This window comes from Diaporthe citri, assembly GCF_014595645.1.
Source record: "Diaporthe citri strain NFHF-8-4 chromosome Unknown scaffold_5, whole genome shotgun sequence".
Taxonomy (NCBI): Eukaryota; Fungi; Ascomycota; class Sordariomycetes; order Diaporthales; family Diaporthaceae; genus Diaporthe; species Diaporthe citri.
The window spans coordinates 3,220,878-3,234,407 of NW_025064850.1; the positions used below are offsets into that span (position 1 = coordinate 3,220,878).

At 52.8% G+C, this 13,530-nt stretch overlaps 3 protein-coding genes across 3 annotated transcripts; 1 reads left to right on the forward strand and 2 right to left on the reverse strand.

Annotated features, from left to right (window-relative positions):
• Window positions 1-1,705: 1,705 nt before the first annotated feature.
• Window positions 1,706-4,543, reverse strand: INS49_011494 (uncharacterized protein; the record flags this gene model as incomplete). The annotated part of the gene is made up of 6 exons (XM_043172209.1): window positions 1,706-1,900; window positions 1,985-2,457; window positions 2,529-2,613; window positions 2,952-3,185; window positions 3,892-4,048; window positions 4,119-4,543. The coding sequence occupies 6 exons, from the start codon at window positions 4,541-4,543 to the stop codon at window positions 1,706-1,708; spliced, it is 1,569 nt and encodes a 522-aa protein (XP_043023954.1).
• Window positions 4,544-5,719: 1,176 nt separating this feature from the next.
• INS49_011495 (uncharacterized protein) lies at window positions 5,720-6,796 on the reverse strand (the record flags this gene model as incomplete). The annotated part of the gene is made up of 3 exons (XM_043172210.1): window positions 5,720-6,187; window positions 6,236-6,648; window positions 6,745-6,796. 3 exons carry the CDS (start codon window positions 6,794-6,796, stop codon window positions 5,720-5,722), a joined length of 933 nt encoding a protein of 310 aa, XP_043023955.1.
• A 2,554-nt stretch (window positions 6,797-9,350) lies between these two features.
• INS49_011496 (uncharacterized protein) lies at window positions 9,351-11,570 on the forward strand (the record flags this gene model as incomplete). Its single annotated transcript, XM_043172211.1, has 3 exons — window positions 9,351-9,869; window positions 9,962-10,652; window positions 10,708-11,570. 3 exons carry the CDS (start codon window positions 9,351-9,353, stop codon window positions 11,568-11,570), a joined length of 2,073 nt encoding a protein of 690 aa, XP_043023956.1.
• Between the last annotated feature and the right edge of the window lie 1,960 nt (window positions 11,571-13,530).

A 13,530-nucleotide genomic window follows, 5' to 3' on the forward strand; every position in this document is an offset into this window, starting at 1 on the left:
TCACGAAGACTGTTATCGAGCTTTTTTGCACTGGATACCAATCTCTCAAAAGCTGATCGGTCATGGGCCGAGGGGATCTATGGAGGGACGCTGGCATATTGGCCATCATTAAAGATGGTTCATTTTGGCGCTGGCCCGTGACGCTCCGGGGTGGTCACAAGCCCCTGGTCAGACGAGTTGCAGCACCCGCCCCTCCATCTCGCACTACGAACGGTTCGCCGAGCCTGAGGAGCAAACCAGAGAAGAATTTGCATGAATCATTGCGGTGCTCCAACACACTTCTCTGCGGGATAATTGCTTGAATTATATTAATACACGGGAGAGAAATGAGTGGACATTGGGGTGCTGGGTCAAGGACTCGGAGTTGAGATATACCCAGAACGGTCACGTCGATCATTGCTTCACATGTTAAGCACTTGGTGCATATCCAAAATTCACAGTAAGCTGGATAGAAAATTGCTAGATCTGAGCTCTTCTGTGTTGATCAGCTGCCAAATGCGTTGCGACGAAAGGGATGAGGGTAGCAATTCGATTGGAGCACGCCCTCGATGAACACATTTTCGGGGTTGGGTGTGTACGGAAATCTCGGTTAAAGCAGCCATTGCAGCTGTAACCTCCGTCAATGAGAACGGCCGATGCTCCCCAAGCGAATGTTCGTTCTTCCCAGGAAGTGGAAGAAAGACGGGGCCGGGGGTAGCGCACAGCAGCTCTGCTCGAAGTATGATGTTCCATCCGTCTTTGTACAAGTTCTCTATGAGTCCGGGTGCCAATGATGCTCAAGTGCTCCCGGAAAGACCGGAAATAGAAGAGGAGGAAAGTCTACGGCCTGAAGTCTGAACATGGGCCTGCTACAGGATCTGTTAGCAAACTTTGGTGACGGCCCAGGTCTGGTGCGATAGTCTACATTGTATGTGTGGTATTACGATGTTGTGTGCGGCCTACTCGAGTTGCCCATAGATTTTGAGCAAGAATTTGTGATCGTTGTCGCTGCACCCTTTTTGATGGGGGCGTCAGTAGGGACAGCAAAGAGATAGGCAGGAACATTTCCAAACTATCACAGCCCTCTTGTAGAAACTCACACATTTACAATTCACTGAGCCAGCATTAATTGTGAGAATCTTATTCTTGTGTATGATGACGTCTAGCGATCGACGACATTCGTCGCTGAACTGTGGTGGACCGTCATTGAACTTGATGCCCTACCTCGTGTCCACTCACTAGGTAAGTCACAGGATACGGCACTTGAATAGCTCTGGTGAAGCAATTTCGGACTCATTTTAGACATTTTCGCTCTTCTGTCTTTCCTTTTTGGCGTGCCTGTGCCGTACTCAAGTGTCTTCACTCAGCTTGAATCCACATGGGGTTGACACATGTCCTGGGACTCGAGAGGAATCACAGTCAATTCTCAAGTCACAGCCGGAACTCTTTGAAACCAGGCAACCTTATGGAGGCAAAATCACGCCTCTGCAATACGGGTCACATGTTATGTCCGGCAATTTTGGTCGCAGCATCGGCACGTTTGCTGTCATTGAACATGATGTTAATTGCAATATGAGTACATAGGTTTGATCGTAGGCCCCTCCTCAACCTGGGTGATCTGTTTGGGAAGTCCGTACAGTCGAAATCCCCAAGGTGAATGGTCGTTTTGAGCTCCGGATGTAACAAGCGTGAGCCACAACTTCAGACCAAAAGTTTCTGTCTCTGCTCAACCCTTCGGGTTACCGTTGAAAGCAACAAAATTGACGGTGTCATCTTTATTCTCGGGATCAGTCATTACCGGGCTTGCTGTCTTCACCATGTAGTCGCACAAAGTCTTTGGGTCCTTGTGCCCGGAGGAGAGGAGGCAGGCGGCAAGGCCGGCAATATGGGGAGCGGCCATCGAAGTACCATTCCCCAAAGCCTGAAAGTCAACGTGTCAGCATTGGAGATTAAAAACACACTTCTTCGTATAATTACGACTATGACCTCGGGGTGAATGGCCTACCCAAGCAGTTGTGCTGGTATTGAAAGCAGAAAGAACGTCGACTCCCGGTGCCATGATGTCTACCACAGAACCGTGATTGGAGAATTCAGCCATGCGATTGTTATTGTCCGTAGCGCCTACGGTACAGAGACTCGGCTCAGATGCGGGAGAAACGCGGCTCGCGTTTCTGTTACCGTTGCCAGCAGCGACGACGACGAAGACACCCGCGTTGAGGAGGAGATCCTTGGCCAAATCATTGGCGGCTTGAGAAAATCCACCTCTGAAAGACATGTTGGCAACGGTTCCGTTTGGGCAGTGCCGCGTCTGGCTGTCATTTGCAACAAATGCCATTCCTTTCAAGACATTGGAAAGGATGGCGTTGCTGCTTCTGACCTGGTTGCTTCTGACCTCACTGCTTGGGGGCGCAGGGTCATGCAGCACCTTGACAGAGTATAGCCTAACTTTCTTGGCCACACCGTAGGTTGCTCCACCGACTGATATTGTATTAGCATAGGTTGGCAATTGTTACGCACTGAGCGCGCCTTTCTTGGTTTTGCAAACTTACTGGTGCCGGCAACATGGGTCCCATGTGAACCATCATCTTCGCCGCCTGCGAAATTCGCCAGAAACTCGGCACGACCCCTGAACTCCTGTGAATCAAAAATTAGATCCCGTGGATGTAAAGAATACGATAAACACTTACTTCGTGATCGATACGAATGCCCGTATCAAGGACATAAGCACACACGCCTTCGCCGGCAGAAGCTTCATAGACGTATGTGGTGTTGTCTGTGAAGCTCCTAGGGCCCTTGTGGGAGATTCGTCCAAGGCCCCAGGGGGCTCCATGTTGTGATACGTAGTTGCAAGCAGGAAGTAACACATCCCTTTCGACATAGTCGACCTTCGCTGTGGTGTCAGAATTGTTCATATCCCGAGACAAGACTGATGCAAAACGTGTCAATGAACTTACACCTGGATGCGCGCGTACAGACTCAAGAGAAGCATCGTCGAGCTTTCCGGCAAGGCCCTTGAACGAAGTGACATTGTAGAAGTAGTCGACTCCATCCATGAGGCTCTCAACCTCGCTTGCTGTGTCTGTGTTGATATCGTTCTTCAACTTCACAACAAACTTGCCCGGAATAGGCGTGACACTGGGATCTCGGTCCTCGTAGAGAGGTGCCAACGCCGCGGCAGGGCAATTGCCGCCGCAATGGTGAGGAATCTGTTGAAATTCATGGTGGAGGTAAAGTGTTCTGAGTGAGCGAAGTTGACGCTTTCCAGGTAGTCGGACAGGCAGTGATAGAAGATTCTGCAAAAGTTGATGTTGGATATCGTTGGTGTGTTTGTTTTTTGTTTGTTTCCAAACTTCGTGTTGACTCCGGAGGGAGCCTGCCGAGTCTCAAATGGTCCTGGCGTGCTGGAGAGAAAGTGTCTTCCTACTCGGCCTGCGGTGCATCGACCGGTTCATGACCTCGAGGGAAAGAGCTTGGCAGATAGACGGAGAGCTGTGCTAGTGTAGGCCGTGCCCTTCGACCCAATTCTCAACTGCTCGGGGAGGAACGAGCCAGAAACCCCAGGGAAACGCGCAAGCATGCGTCAGTTCAATTGCTTCTCATCCGTAATGGTCATGCAAGGCTTCCTTCCCTTTTTGAAGTAGCTAGGGTCCAGGCCCTCGGTCGAGTCAAGGAACTGTGAAGTCAAGATGTTGGCTGCTAATCACATCGATGCGATGTTTGCCCATGTGATCTTGAAGTAGAGCAATGCAAGAGTTAAACAATTAATTCTAATGATTTTATCAATTGGTTTGTAGCCACCTTTGCTCTTTCCTTGGCCGGAGTGCTCATGCCCCAAAGGTGTCCGCAGAGCAAAGTCCTCGCTGTCCCAACCTTCTCAATCAGTACTTGCTTTCAGCGATCATTCTATGCTACTGCTGAGATTTGAGACGGCTTCAGGTCAACCGTCACTGGTGCACATTCGACGTTCCTGCTCGAGTAAATCTGGCCCAGAGTCCAGTTTGTGTTTTGCCAGGTAGTGTCAGTGCAGTCCAGCGTCAGGTTGACCTGCCCAGAGGCAGAAAACGTGATACTGGATCCACAACATGTCAGCTAGGAGATACTTAGGTGCCGCCGGGAAGGAGAGCATCGGGAAAACTTACGGGTACTGAGGGTCTTGATCGCGACAAACCCACTTTTGGTCGATGACCAGTTCACCAGAGGGTCGGCTGAATGTGAACTTAGCCGGTGCTGGTCCCGGCTGGCCCACTTGTCCATCGAAGGTGCAGTTGTACTGCATGGTGCCGTAGAAGAAATCCGAGAGCTGGCTGCTTGCTGCGTTGCATGAAGCCAGGAGATCCGGCACTGCAGGGTTCGACAGGTTGAAGTTCACATAGCCCCATGAGTTCTGGTGTGCAGGGGTAGTGAAGATGTATGAAGCGTGGTAGTCGAAGTCTTGTACTGTCCATTCGAAGTCGCCGAACGAGGTCTCTGAGCAGCCGGCCGAGTAGTCTCGGATGGCGTTTTCGAGGGGTGTGCAAGCAACACACGCGGCGTAGGCCACGAAAGAGGAGATAAGTCGATACATTATGTCAATCTGCGTGAGAGGGTGGCGAGTAGTGTTTCTGGACGATATGATCAGGTAGTGTGTATTGTAGTAAACTTGAATACTCAATCTTGGGAACTTAGGCCGGTGTGATCATGTCTCGATATGCACAAACTGAACAGACTTTGACAAGAGGATGCGCTTAAATATATTGGCGTCCCTCTCCGCAGCCATCGTGACTCCTACACAAATGAAGAGTGAGCTGTTTGATCTCGTAATGGACGACTGAAGGTGCCTGCATGCGGAAAAGCCCTAGAAGCTGATCTGCCCCCGCCGTGAGTGGCCGGCAGGGTGACGTCGGCCGGTGATCGCTGATGCCAAGGCCTCGTATTCCCTGGCCGCTTCCCAATATTCAACGTCACTTGCGGGATCCCGCTCCCATCCTTTCGGGCTCGTAGCTGCCGACAACGCTTTATGGACATGTCTTAGATTTTTGACTCGTGTCGAATCGCACCTGGCGCTTCTTTCATCGTCGTACGGCCCATGGACCACGCTTGCATAAGTCGCATCACCAACCAACCTGATGGTGTTGTCAAAAACCAGTCGAGTCGCACGGGACCAATGATTCCTGACCGCTAATCTAGTGTACCGCTATCTGTGCCGCCTTCTTCTACGGCGGCCATAGGCACTCTGTCGCTCTGGTACCTGCTGTGTACGGAGGAACCAGGGGCGTTGGTCACACAGATGATCCTCGTAATGGTGTCCCCGAGTTCCGCTGGACCTGCTCTCCGGGTGTCACAAAATGCAGCTGTGGCGAAGCTTTCGCAGTGCCTCTAGCTGACAGCGGCTTAAGTATTGACAATACATTCCTCAAATGTTTCGGCATATCATGGAACGTTGTATTCACTTGATGCCAATTCTTGCCATCGTCCATTTCTCGCCATCGTCCATGTGACGTGCACCCGTGGGAATGGTTCAGGTCGTGATTTCACAGATGGTGATCAATTTCATGCGTGCACCCAACAAATCCCTCGTTGAATATTATCCGGAGCTCATGGACGCCTAATATCGGCGGGAAAGCCATCTATTGTGTCTCATAAAATGTTAGCTGAGAATTGTTGGTTACATAATTCCTAAGGCTCAACTTGAAGTCGCTCCACGATATCGCCGCCGTGAGGCTCCAATCACCACGTCGCCAGGAGAGGGCCACTAACATATTCAATTGCCCCGTCCATATAGGATATTCTTCCAATCGAAGGACCCGAGACAGTCCTCCACCGTGGCCAATTCGTCACCAGTGACGCCGAGGTCGTGCGGATACAAAGTCTTGCCTTCTTGCCCAGCATCAACAAATGCGTCGTCCAGTAACTCATAGTACTGGAACATAGCAGCCTTTTGTGTGGCTACAGACCCCCAGATAGCCTCACTCTCCTGCAGCGATATGTTTGCATACGCCACCTGCGTCTCGTTTCCGAGCTGCTCTTTGACGACTCTATCGAGTGCCTCCACGTCCTGACTCATTGTTGTTCTGTGCGCTTCGCCTACGACCCATCTGTCGTAGCTCCTCTCTCCGCTGCGAAGAATAGCACGAACAAGAATACCAACGTTCTTGCGCTCGTCTCCAATGCTTGAAAATGAGGCATCGGGACGAAGGGGTAGCTTCACAACGAATTTCTTGGCAGATGTCTTGCATCACGTCAGTGAGTGTAGTCAAGGTACCGAACCAGAACTTACCTCGTAAATAGGTACGTATCCTGGATTCTTCAAATTAGATCCATACATTCCGACAGCCAACATCGTAGTCTTCTTGGCGAGCTCCGGCTCGTTGCGGATGAATTGAGCCGCGGCAACTTTGGACTGGAAGTGGTGGATGTGCAATTTGCCATCAGTCCTCTTCCAGCCATCTGGCAGGGTGGACCACACCAGGTGCTTCAGAGTCGTGACATGTGCGAGTGCGTGGGCCATCCTCAAGGCAGTCTTGGACTCTGCCTCCTCCGCGGCTGCAGCTCCCTGGGAGACAAAGACGTCTGGAGGAAAGGCAGTATTTGCGAAGACTGCTTCCGCACCTTCCAGTGCTGCTCGAATGCTGGCCTCTGATCCTATGTCGACCTCGACCACTTCAACCCCGGTTCTCGAGAGCTCCCTGGCTGCATCACTCGATTTGTTAGAGGTGAGCCCGCGAATGTGGTACGCAGGACTGTGGGAGGACTGCAAGGCCGACACCACGCTGCGACCCTGGGTACCAGTTGCTCCGAAGACGGCCAGTACGGGCATTTCTGGGAGAGCCATCGACATCGACATTTAATCTTGTGGAAGTAAGTGGACCTTTGAAAGCTTTGCGACCAAGAGACAAGCACTCAGTCAGGGAGCAACGAGAGCGAAATTCGCACTTCGTTCTCGCAGACTATACATACTTCTGAGCTTCATCTATAATCAACGTCATATATGATGAAAGACTGTATTGTTTATTAATAGCCAGATCGGCTTACCTGATCAGCAGCATAGAGGTCCCACAGAGGGGCCGACTGTAGAACCGCAATACATGAGGCTGATTCGCAGACAGCTGACCCAATTTTGATATGTGTGCTCTGTGTGGGCTTCTTCGTCTCGCTGACCAACACTATCAGTTGGTTGATCTTGTGGTTTGCTAAGTTGGTTGGTAATTATTTATTCGACATTATACAGTTGGTTCCCATTTGGGTCTAGTATTTCTTTCCAATCCCAGAGGCGGGTCAATTTGCTGAAGTGGTCTAATGCAGGGTATGAAAGTTTTCCCTCATTTGTTTGTCATCACCAAATTAGTCAGTATTGTCACTCCATGGCGGCTGACCTCGGGCGCCACGCTCTCCAACGTTTTTCGCGGAGGTCAGGTCCCAGCGAACCAGAAGGGCTTAGATAACCACCGCATACCTAGCTACATTACAAGCTTGAGTTGTAGAGCGCAGTCGGCAGGGCATGTCGTCCTGGACGCAGAGGCTTGTTTTGAAGTGTCTGGGTATAACCTGCAAATAGATATCGAGATACACACAGTAGTAGTGGCTGTAACAGATCAGAGTGCCACCCCAAAACCTCATCCATACCGGATTCGGGTTAGCATGATCCTTTCCTCTTTCCAGCACAGACACAAATCCTGTGGCTGTGCTTTATGCTTTGGAGTATTTGCCTCCCACAAACCAAACTCGACACTCTGCATGGTGTTGCCATATACCTCTTACACACATGGTTTGTATCCTTTTCCTGCGGCTCATGTGCGTGCCAGGGTAATTACGACGCGAGTACATGACATGTCCAATCTGCGAATGTAAATCTTGATGTTTCTGTACCGTCTGCTCGCTGCGGTGGTACCGAATGCACGAACGGCAGAGGTAAATCCCCGAACAAGGGTCTTTTGAGCTTAAAAAAAACCCTGGTGTTTTGACCTGAATTTGTGACACAGTCCACCCTCGGCAGCCGGAACTGCACGTAGCCAAGGATATGGGGGCCACTTTCCCAGTTGCCATTATCTGCCGGCATCAAGGTTAGCAGGGCGCTGGAGTCGATCATCTGGGTATGCTGCAACTGCTATAGCAGGGTTCGCTGAGGAGGTTTTCAAGCCTTTTCCCCGGCATCTGCATGTGGGCAGATTGTCTTTGGTGGTTTGTGATGATTGGTGTATGAATAAGGATGCATGGGAACTCCAACACCATTCAAAACGTCGACAAACTGCTCGTAGTACCTGGGGCACGATTCTGGTTTCCGTTGGGTGGGCGCTTTACTTCTTCGAGAAAAAGCATAGAAGATCTCCCAACATCGAACACAGCAAGATTGGGCAAAGTCACGAACATCAAATGATTAATGCTAGAGTCTAAGAGGGAATGAAAACCTTGGCCCGTTTAGGCCACCAGTTCGAAATCAGCTGAGCTGAGGATGTCGCCGTTGGTTCAGCACGGCTGTTCTCATCTGAAGTCGTCCCCAATCACATCTCACCTGCCCGGCGGCAAAAATTCCCCAAGATTGGGGTGTGGAGGCGTGTGTGAGACCCACCCCCGGCTGTGCACACTGGCACAGCTGCTCGGACACTACACATCCGTGCCAGTGGCTAGTGCTTGGTTTCGTTTGGACTGAAAATTCCACGTTTGGCCCGATGCTTTAGGCCAACGCTTACCCCATGCAAAGTCGGCCTGCCCAGCAGACCCATGCCTGCACACAAGTGCCTGGCGTTTGAGAGTCGAAACGCCGCTGTGCCAGCTGCTGCCAACAATCCAGCAGCCTCCAATCACCACCTTCCCCCCCTGAGTCGGCTTGCGAACAATCCCAACACGGCAGATCTCCCATGGGATAGATTGGGTTCCAAAGAGGCCGAACACATATGTCAGTTGACGGGAGTTTAAAGGTTGCATGGCAATGCTAGCAAGGGGGGCCACAGACGGGGGGGGGGTCAGGAGAAGCGAGCACATCAGCCCAAGTGTGCCAGTGCCAACCCCCCGCCCGCCGAGGATGTTTCACCACCAGGGTCGTCGACAGCAAGCACAGATGCCTTCTGAATCCGGGCCGGCCTGGCTTTTCATATGTTTCTTTCTGCCGCTAGACAAGCCCTTAATGTACTCGGTCCCCAGCAAACCGTGTTTCCCCGGGCCCGCTTCTCTTCTAAGCCTCCGAGCGCTCGCATCACCGGACACGATGCTTCGATTGTGGTGACGGGTTTAATTACGGTATCGAGGATCGATCAGCGTCAGCCGATATTTTATTTTCTGGAGCTCGCCACAGCGGTCGCGACTCATGTCGGCCTGGAGTATGGGAGTCCTTCGACGGCCCCAGGGCAGCTTCATGCCCGCACAACGTCGACAAGAAGGAAACAAGGAGGGACGTGATGAGGATGGAAACGGGGGTGGCGGCGGCGGGGGAGGAGGAGGCGATGGGAAAGGAAATAATGGTGGTGGAGGCAACGGCGGAGATGGGCAGCGAGGCGGAGGTGAAGGCCAGTCAAGACCCGACGGCCCTGATCGACAAGGCCCTCCACAGGACGGCGGCCCAGATCGACAGTCTTCCAACGGCGGTGGAGGAGGGGGACAGGGCCCCGAGGGAGGCAACGGTCAGGGAGAGGGACGAGGTCAAGGCCAAGGCCAAGGCCAAGGTCAAGGACGGCCGCCATCCGCACAAGGTGGCCAAGGTCCCGATGCTGATCGACAACGAGACCAGGTCAACGGACCACCGAACGGAGGGCAGCCGGGAGGTCAACAAGACCCAAACCGGAACCAAGGCGGCGGTGGGAACCAAGGGCAAGGCCAAGGCCAGGGGCAGAATAATCAGAACGGGAACCAGAATCAAGGCGACCGAGGACAAGGCCAACAGAATCAGGGCCAGAAAGGGCAGGGCCAACAAAACCAAGGTTCGAACCAAGGCCAGAACAACAACAACAACAACCAGGGGCAGAACAACAACAATCAAGGCCAGAATAACAATAACAACAACCAAGGCCAGAACAACAACAACCAAGGTCAGAATAAGGATGGGAATCGAGGTCAAGGCCAGCAGAACCAGAACCAGGGACAGCAAAACCAGGGCGGCAATAGGGGACAAGGACAGACGCAAAACCAGGGGCAGTTTCCGGACAACAACAACAACAACAACAATAACAATAATAATAATGGCAACAACAACCAGTCCAAGTCAGAAGAGTCTACGTCGACGACCCAGGAGCAGACTTCGACTGCCGAGCAGACCACGACGTCCACCCCCGAGGCCCAGCCGACAGAACAACCTCCTCCTCCTCCCCCTCCCGCCCCGGAAGCGCCGCCCCTGCCGCCACCACCGCCGCCTCCAGAACAAACTACGACCTCTACGACTTTGACGACGACCTCTTCGACCTCGAGCACACCTGCAGCATCGACCAGCACGACGCAGCAGCAACAACAACCGGCGGCTTCTTCACCCAGTACCTCAATAGTACCTCTGGCTGCCCAAACCCAGGTCTCACTCTCACCACAAACCACTCCTCCACCTGTGCCACTGCCCGTCGTCGTGCCGACCCCGGCTGGCGGGTCCCCGATTGCTGAGCTGGCTCCCCCACCGTCTCTGGCATCAGTACCTATACAATCTGCGGTAGCCAACAATAATGATACCTCCTCACCTGGACCTGTCATGTCATCTGGAAAGATGGCAGGGATAGCTGGTAAGTTCAGTAATGACTCTGGATATCTGAGCAGTTGGCTGACTTGACTTGATAGTTGGGAGCGTTTCTGCTGTAGCAATTATTGGCACTTTAATTCTGATCCTGTTCCGTCTCAGGAGGAGAGGGTATCTGCGATCTTTCAAGCGGCCATTCAAGAGCGCCCGAAGTGGGCTCACGGGACGCGCCAGGAGGCTTCCAAGCCGCACGTCTACCCCTGAGCCAGAAATGAGCGAGACGCGCATGTCCGCTGCCGCACCCCCAGCAGACAGACTGAGCAGGGCCCGGTCGCCGTCTGCATGGGATTACGACGACGATGATGACAGATCAGCCTCCCCTTCGATCCTCGAGAGGCCGCTGCCAGTCATCCAAAAGTCCTTGAAGGGCCTGGTCGGCCGCGGCGGAGCAAAGCCAAGGACCGCGGAACGAGACTTGGACGGCTTCTTCGTCGGGAGCACGCTGTCCCCGGTACCCGAAGCTCGGTCGGTCATGTCACAGACCACCGACGCAACCCTCGTAGTACCGCCCTCGCCCGTGCTGCAAGGCACCGAGTCGCGCGAGCCCCTGGCGCAACAGCCCGAGCCTGCAGCTTCCGTCAACTGCCCGGTGCAAAAGCTGCAGAACAAGCTCCGCCTGCACAACTCCACCGACCCGCGCCCATGTACGAAACACCCCGGCCACCAGGCAGCAGACCGAGGCAGCGTCTCATCCGTGTCGTCATGCACGACGTGCGGCGGCTCGTCGCCCAGGGAAAGCCGCTTCTCTTTTGCCTTCCTCCTGCAGCCACCCCTGGACTTGTTCAAATCCAAGGGAGGCTCTTCGGATGATGACAGCAGGAAGTCAGGCTGGTCGTTGTGGTTCAGGACCGAGGATAGCAAGAGGGACAAGCCGGAACCAAGTAATATGCAAGAGAAGAAATGAGAGGCTCGCTGGCGTGTCCATGGAAACAGTGTCTGATTGTAAAGTACCAATGACATATAGTTGTGGAGCCGACACATTCAAATCATCGAAGTCGTTGTTAAGCGGCTTGGATTCAAATTCAACAGAGCCTCACCTGCGAACAATTTGTTGTGAATCAGCGCCTTAGAAGACCAGTGTACCACTTGCGTAATACCTCTGCCCAATTACACGCAGAAACACTTTCCTTGGGAATACGAAGATTCGTCCCTACAAAAACGGAGGGTACACCGGTACATCACTTGCGCCACAGCTGAAGCCCATCACCTAGGCCTAATTCGCACACCTATTACACCACACACCTAACACCTTACACACCCAATTTATTGTACCTAATTTACACACTTGATTCATATACCTTTTGTGTAAATTGGGTGTGGGTGTTCTGTGTGCGAATTCTCACGCGGTTTAGTGCTGGCGATGTGCCCTCCGTTTTTGCAGGTGCAAATCTCTTATTTTTCTCCTTGGGGGGTTTTACCTGCTCCTTCACAGGCCTGGAACGGTAAACAGGGCTTGTGCACGAGACCTTGAGCTCCATGGGACTAGGCCTGGGCTGGCTTCCCAACCTGGTAGGGTGAGTATATGACAATCCCGGCCGATACCACGGGGTCACCGTCGCTTTATTGACAACAAGGAAGCCCCAGCTGGGTGGAAGATTGGTGTTTCCGAACGCGATAAGAACGCGATGGAAGACGCGCTCCATTATTCCTGGTATGCCCGGGGACATGGAGTCAGCGTACGCCCACCCAGCTTCTACAGTACGCCCACCTAGCTTCTAGCGTTGGCCCACCCAGTATAAGGAAATTAGCTGTATGCGCTATAAAACATTAGTACTGCGGGGTTCCCAATAAGCTAGGGTAGCTATTTTTTAATTTAAGCAATACTTTAAAAATATAAGCCTAAAAACCCCAGAGCGCCCAGGAGCCCCCAGAGCCCCCAGAGCCCCTAGAGCGCCCAGAGCCCCCAGAGCGCCCAGAGGGCCGCAGAGCGCCCAGAGGGCCGCAGAGCGCTAAGAGGCTGCAGAGGGCGCTAGAGGGTGCAGAGCCCCAAGAGGCCGCAGAGGGCGCTAGAGGCCGCAGAGGGCGCCAGAGGGCTGCAGAGGGCTGCAGAGGGTGCAGAGGGTGCAGAGGGTGCAGAGGGTGCAGAGGGTGCAGAGGGTGCAAAGGGTGCAGAGGGCAGAAGTAAACTTTAAGTTGCGAATAAAGGGTTAGCTATAAGACCCCTTTAGGATAGCTATAAGACCCCTTTAGGATAGCTATAAGACCCCTTTAAAATAGCTATAGCTTTGCTAACTTAGGAACCCCGCAATACTTGCATTTTAGTGCGGATGCAGCTAATTTCCTTGTACTGGGTGGGCCAACGCTGGAAGCTGGGTGGGCGTACTGTAGAAGCTGGGTGGGCGTACGCTGACTCGGGGACATGCTGCATTCAGGCCGGCACAGCTTGCTCCGGCGGAAGTTGACGTAGGATTTATACTTTCTTCACGGCGAATACAGCTCGGCATATCGAGACGGACCATTCACGCAATGTCAAAGCCGGAACAGGTGAAGCCGACCAGGAGCTGCTCTAAGGTAGAAGAAACGTTCACAGTCACGTAAGGTTAGCGAATGAGAAGCAAGGTGATCGTGAGAAACGTACACTGGCTACGACAGTGCATGCAGTGGGCTGGTGGCACCTGAGCAAACACTTCAAGGATGGATCAAAGAGTTTTCAGCCCATTTGGCCACTCTGACGGTGAGCGGATAATTATTCTCGTTTCCCGCGTGAATTTTCGTAGGCTGGCTGAGGGCACTGTAGTCTGTGGGAGACTCCCACGCGAATTTGATGCGAATGTTGAAACAACAGTCAGTTTGAAACCCCTATTCATAGCATTCACGAAGCCAGGGTAGTGCTTGGCAAATATGGCAAGTAAGGCCAGGCACGA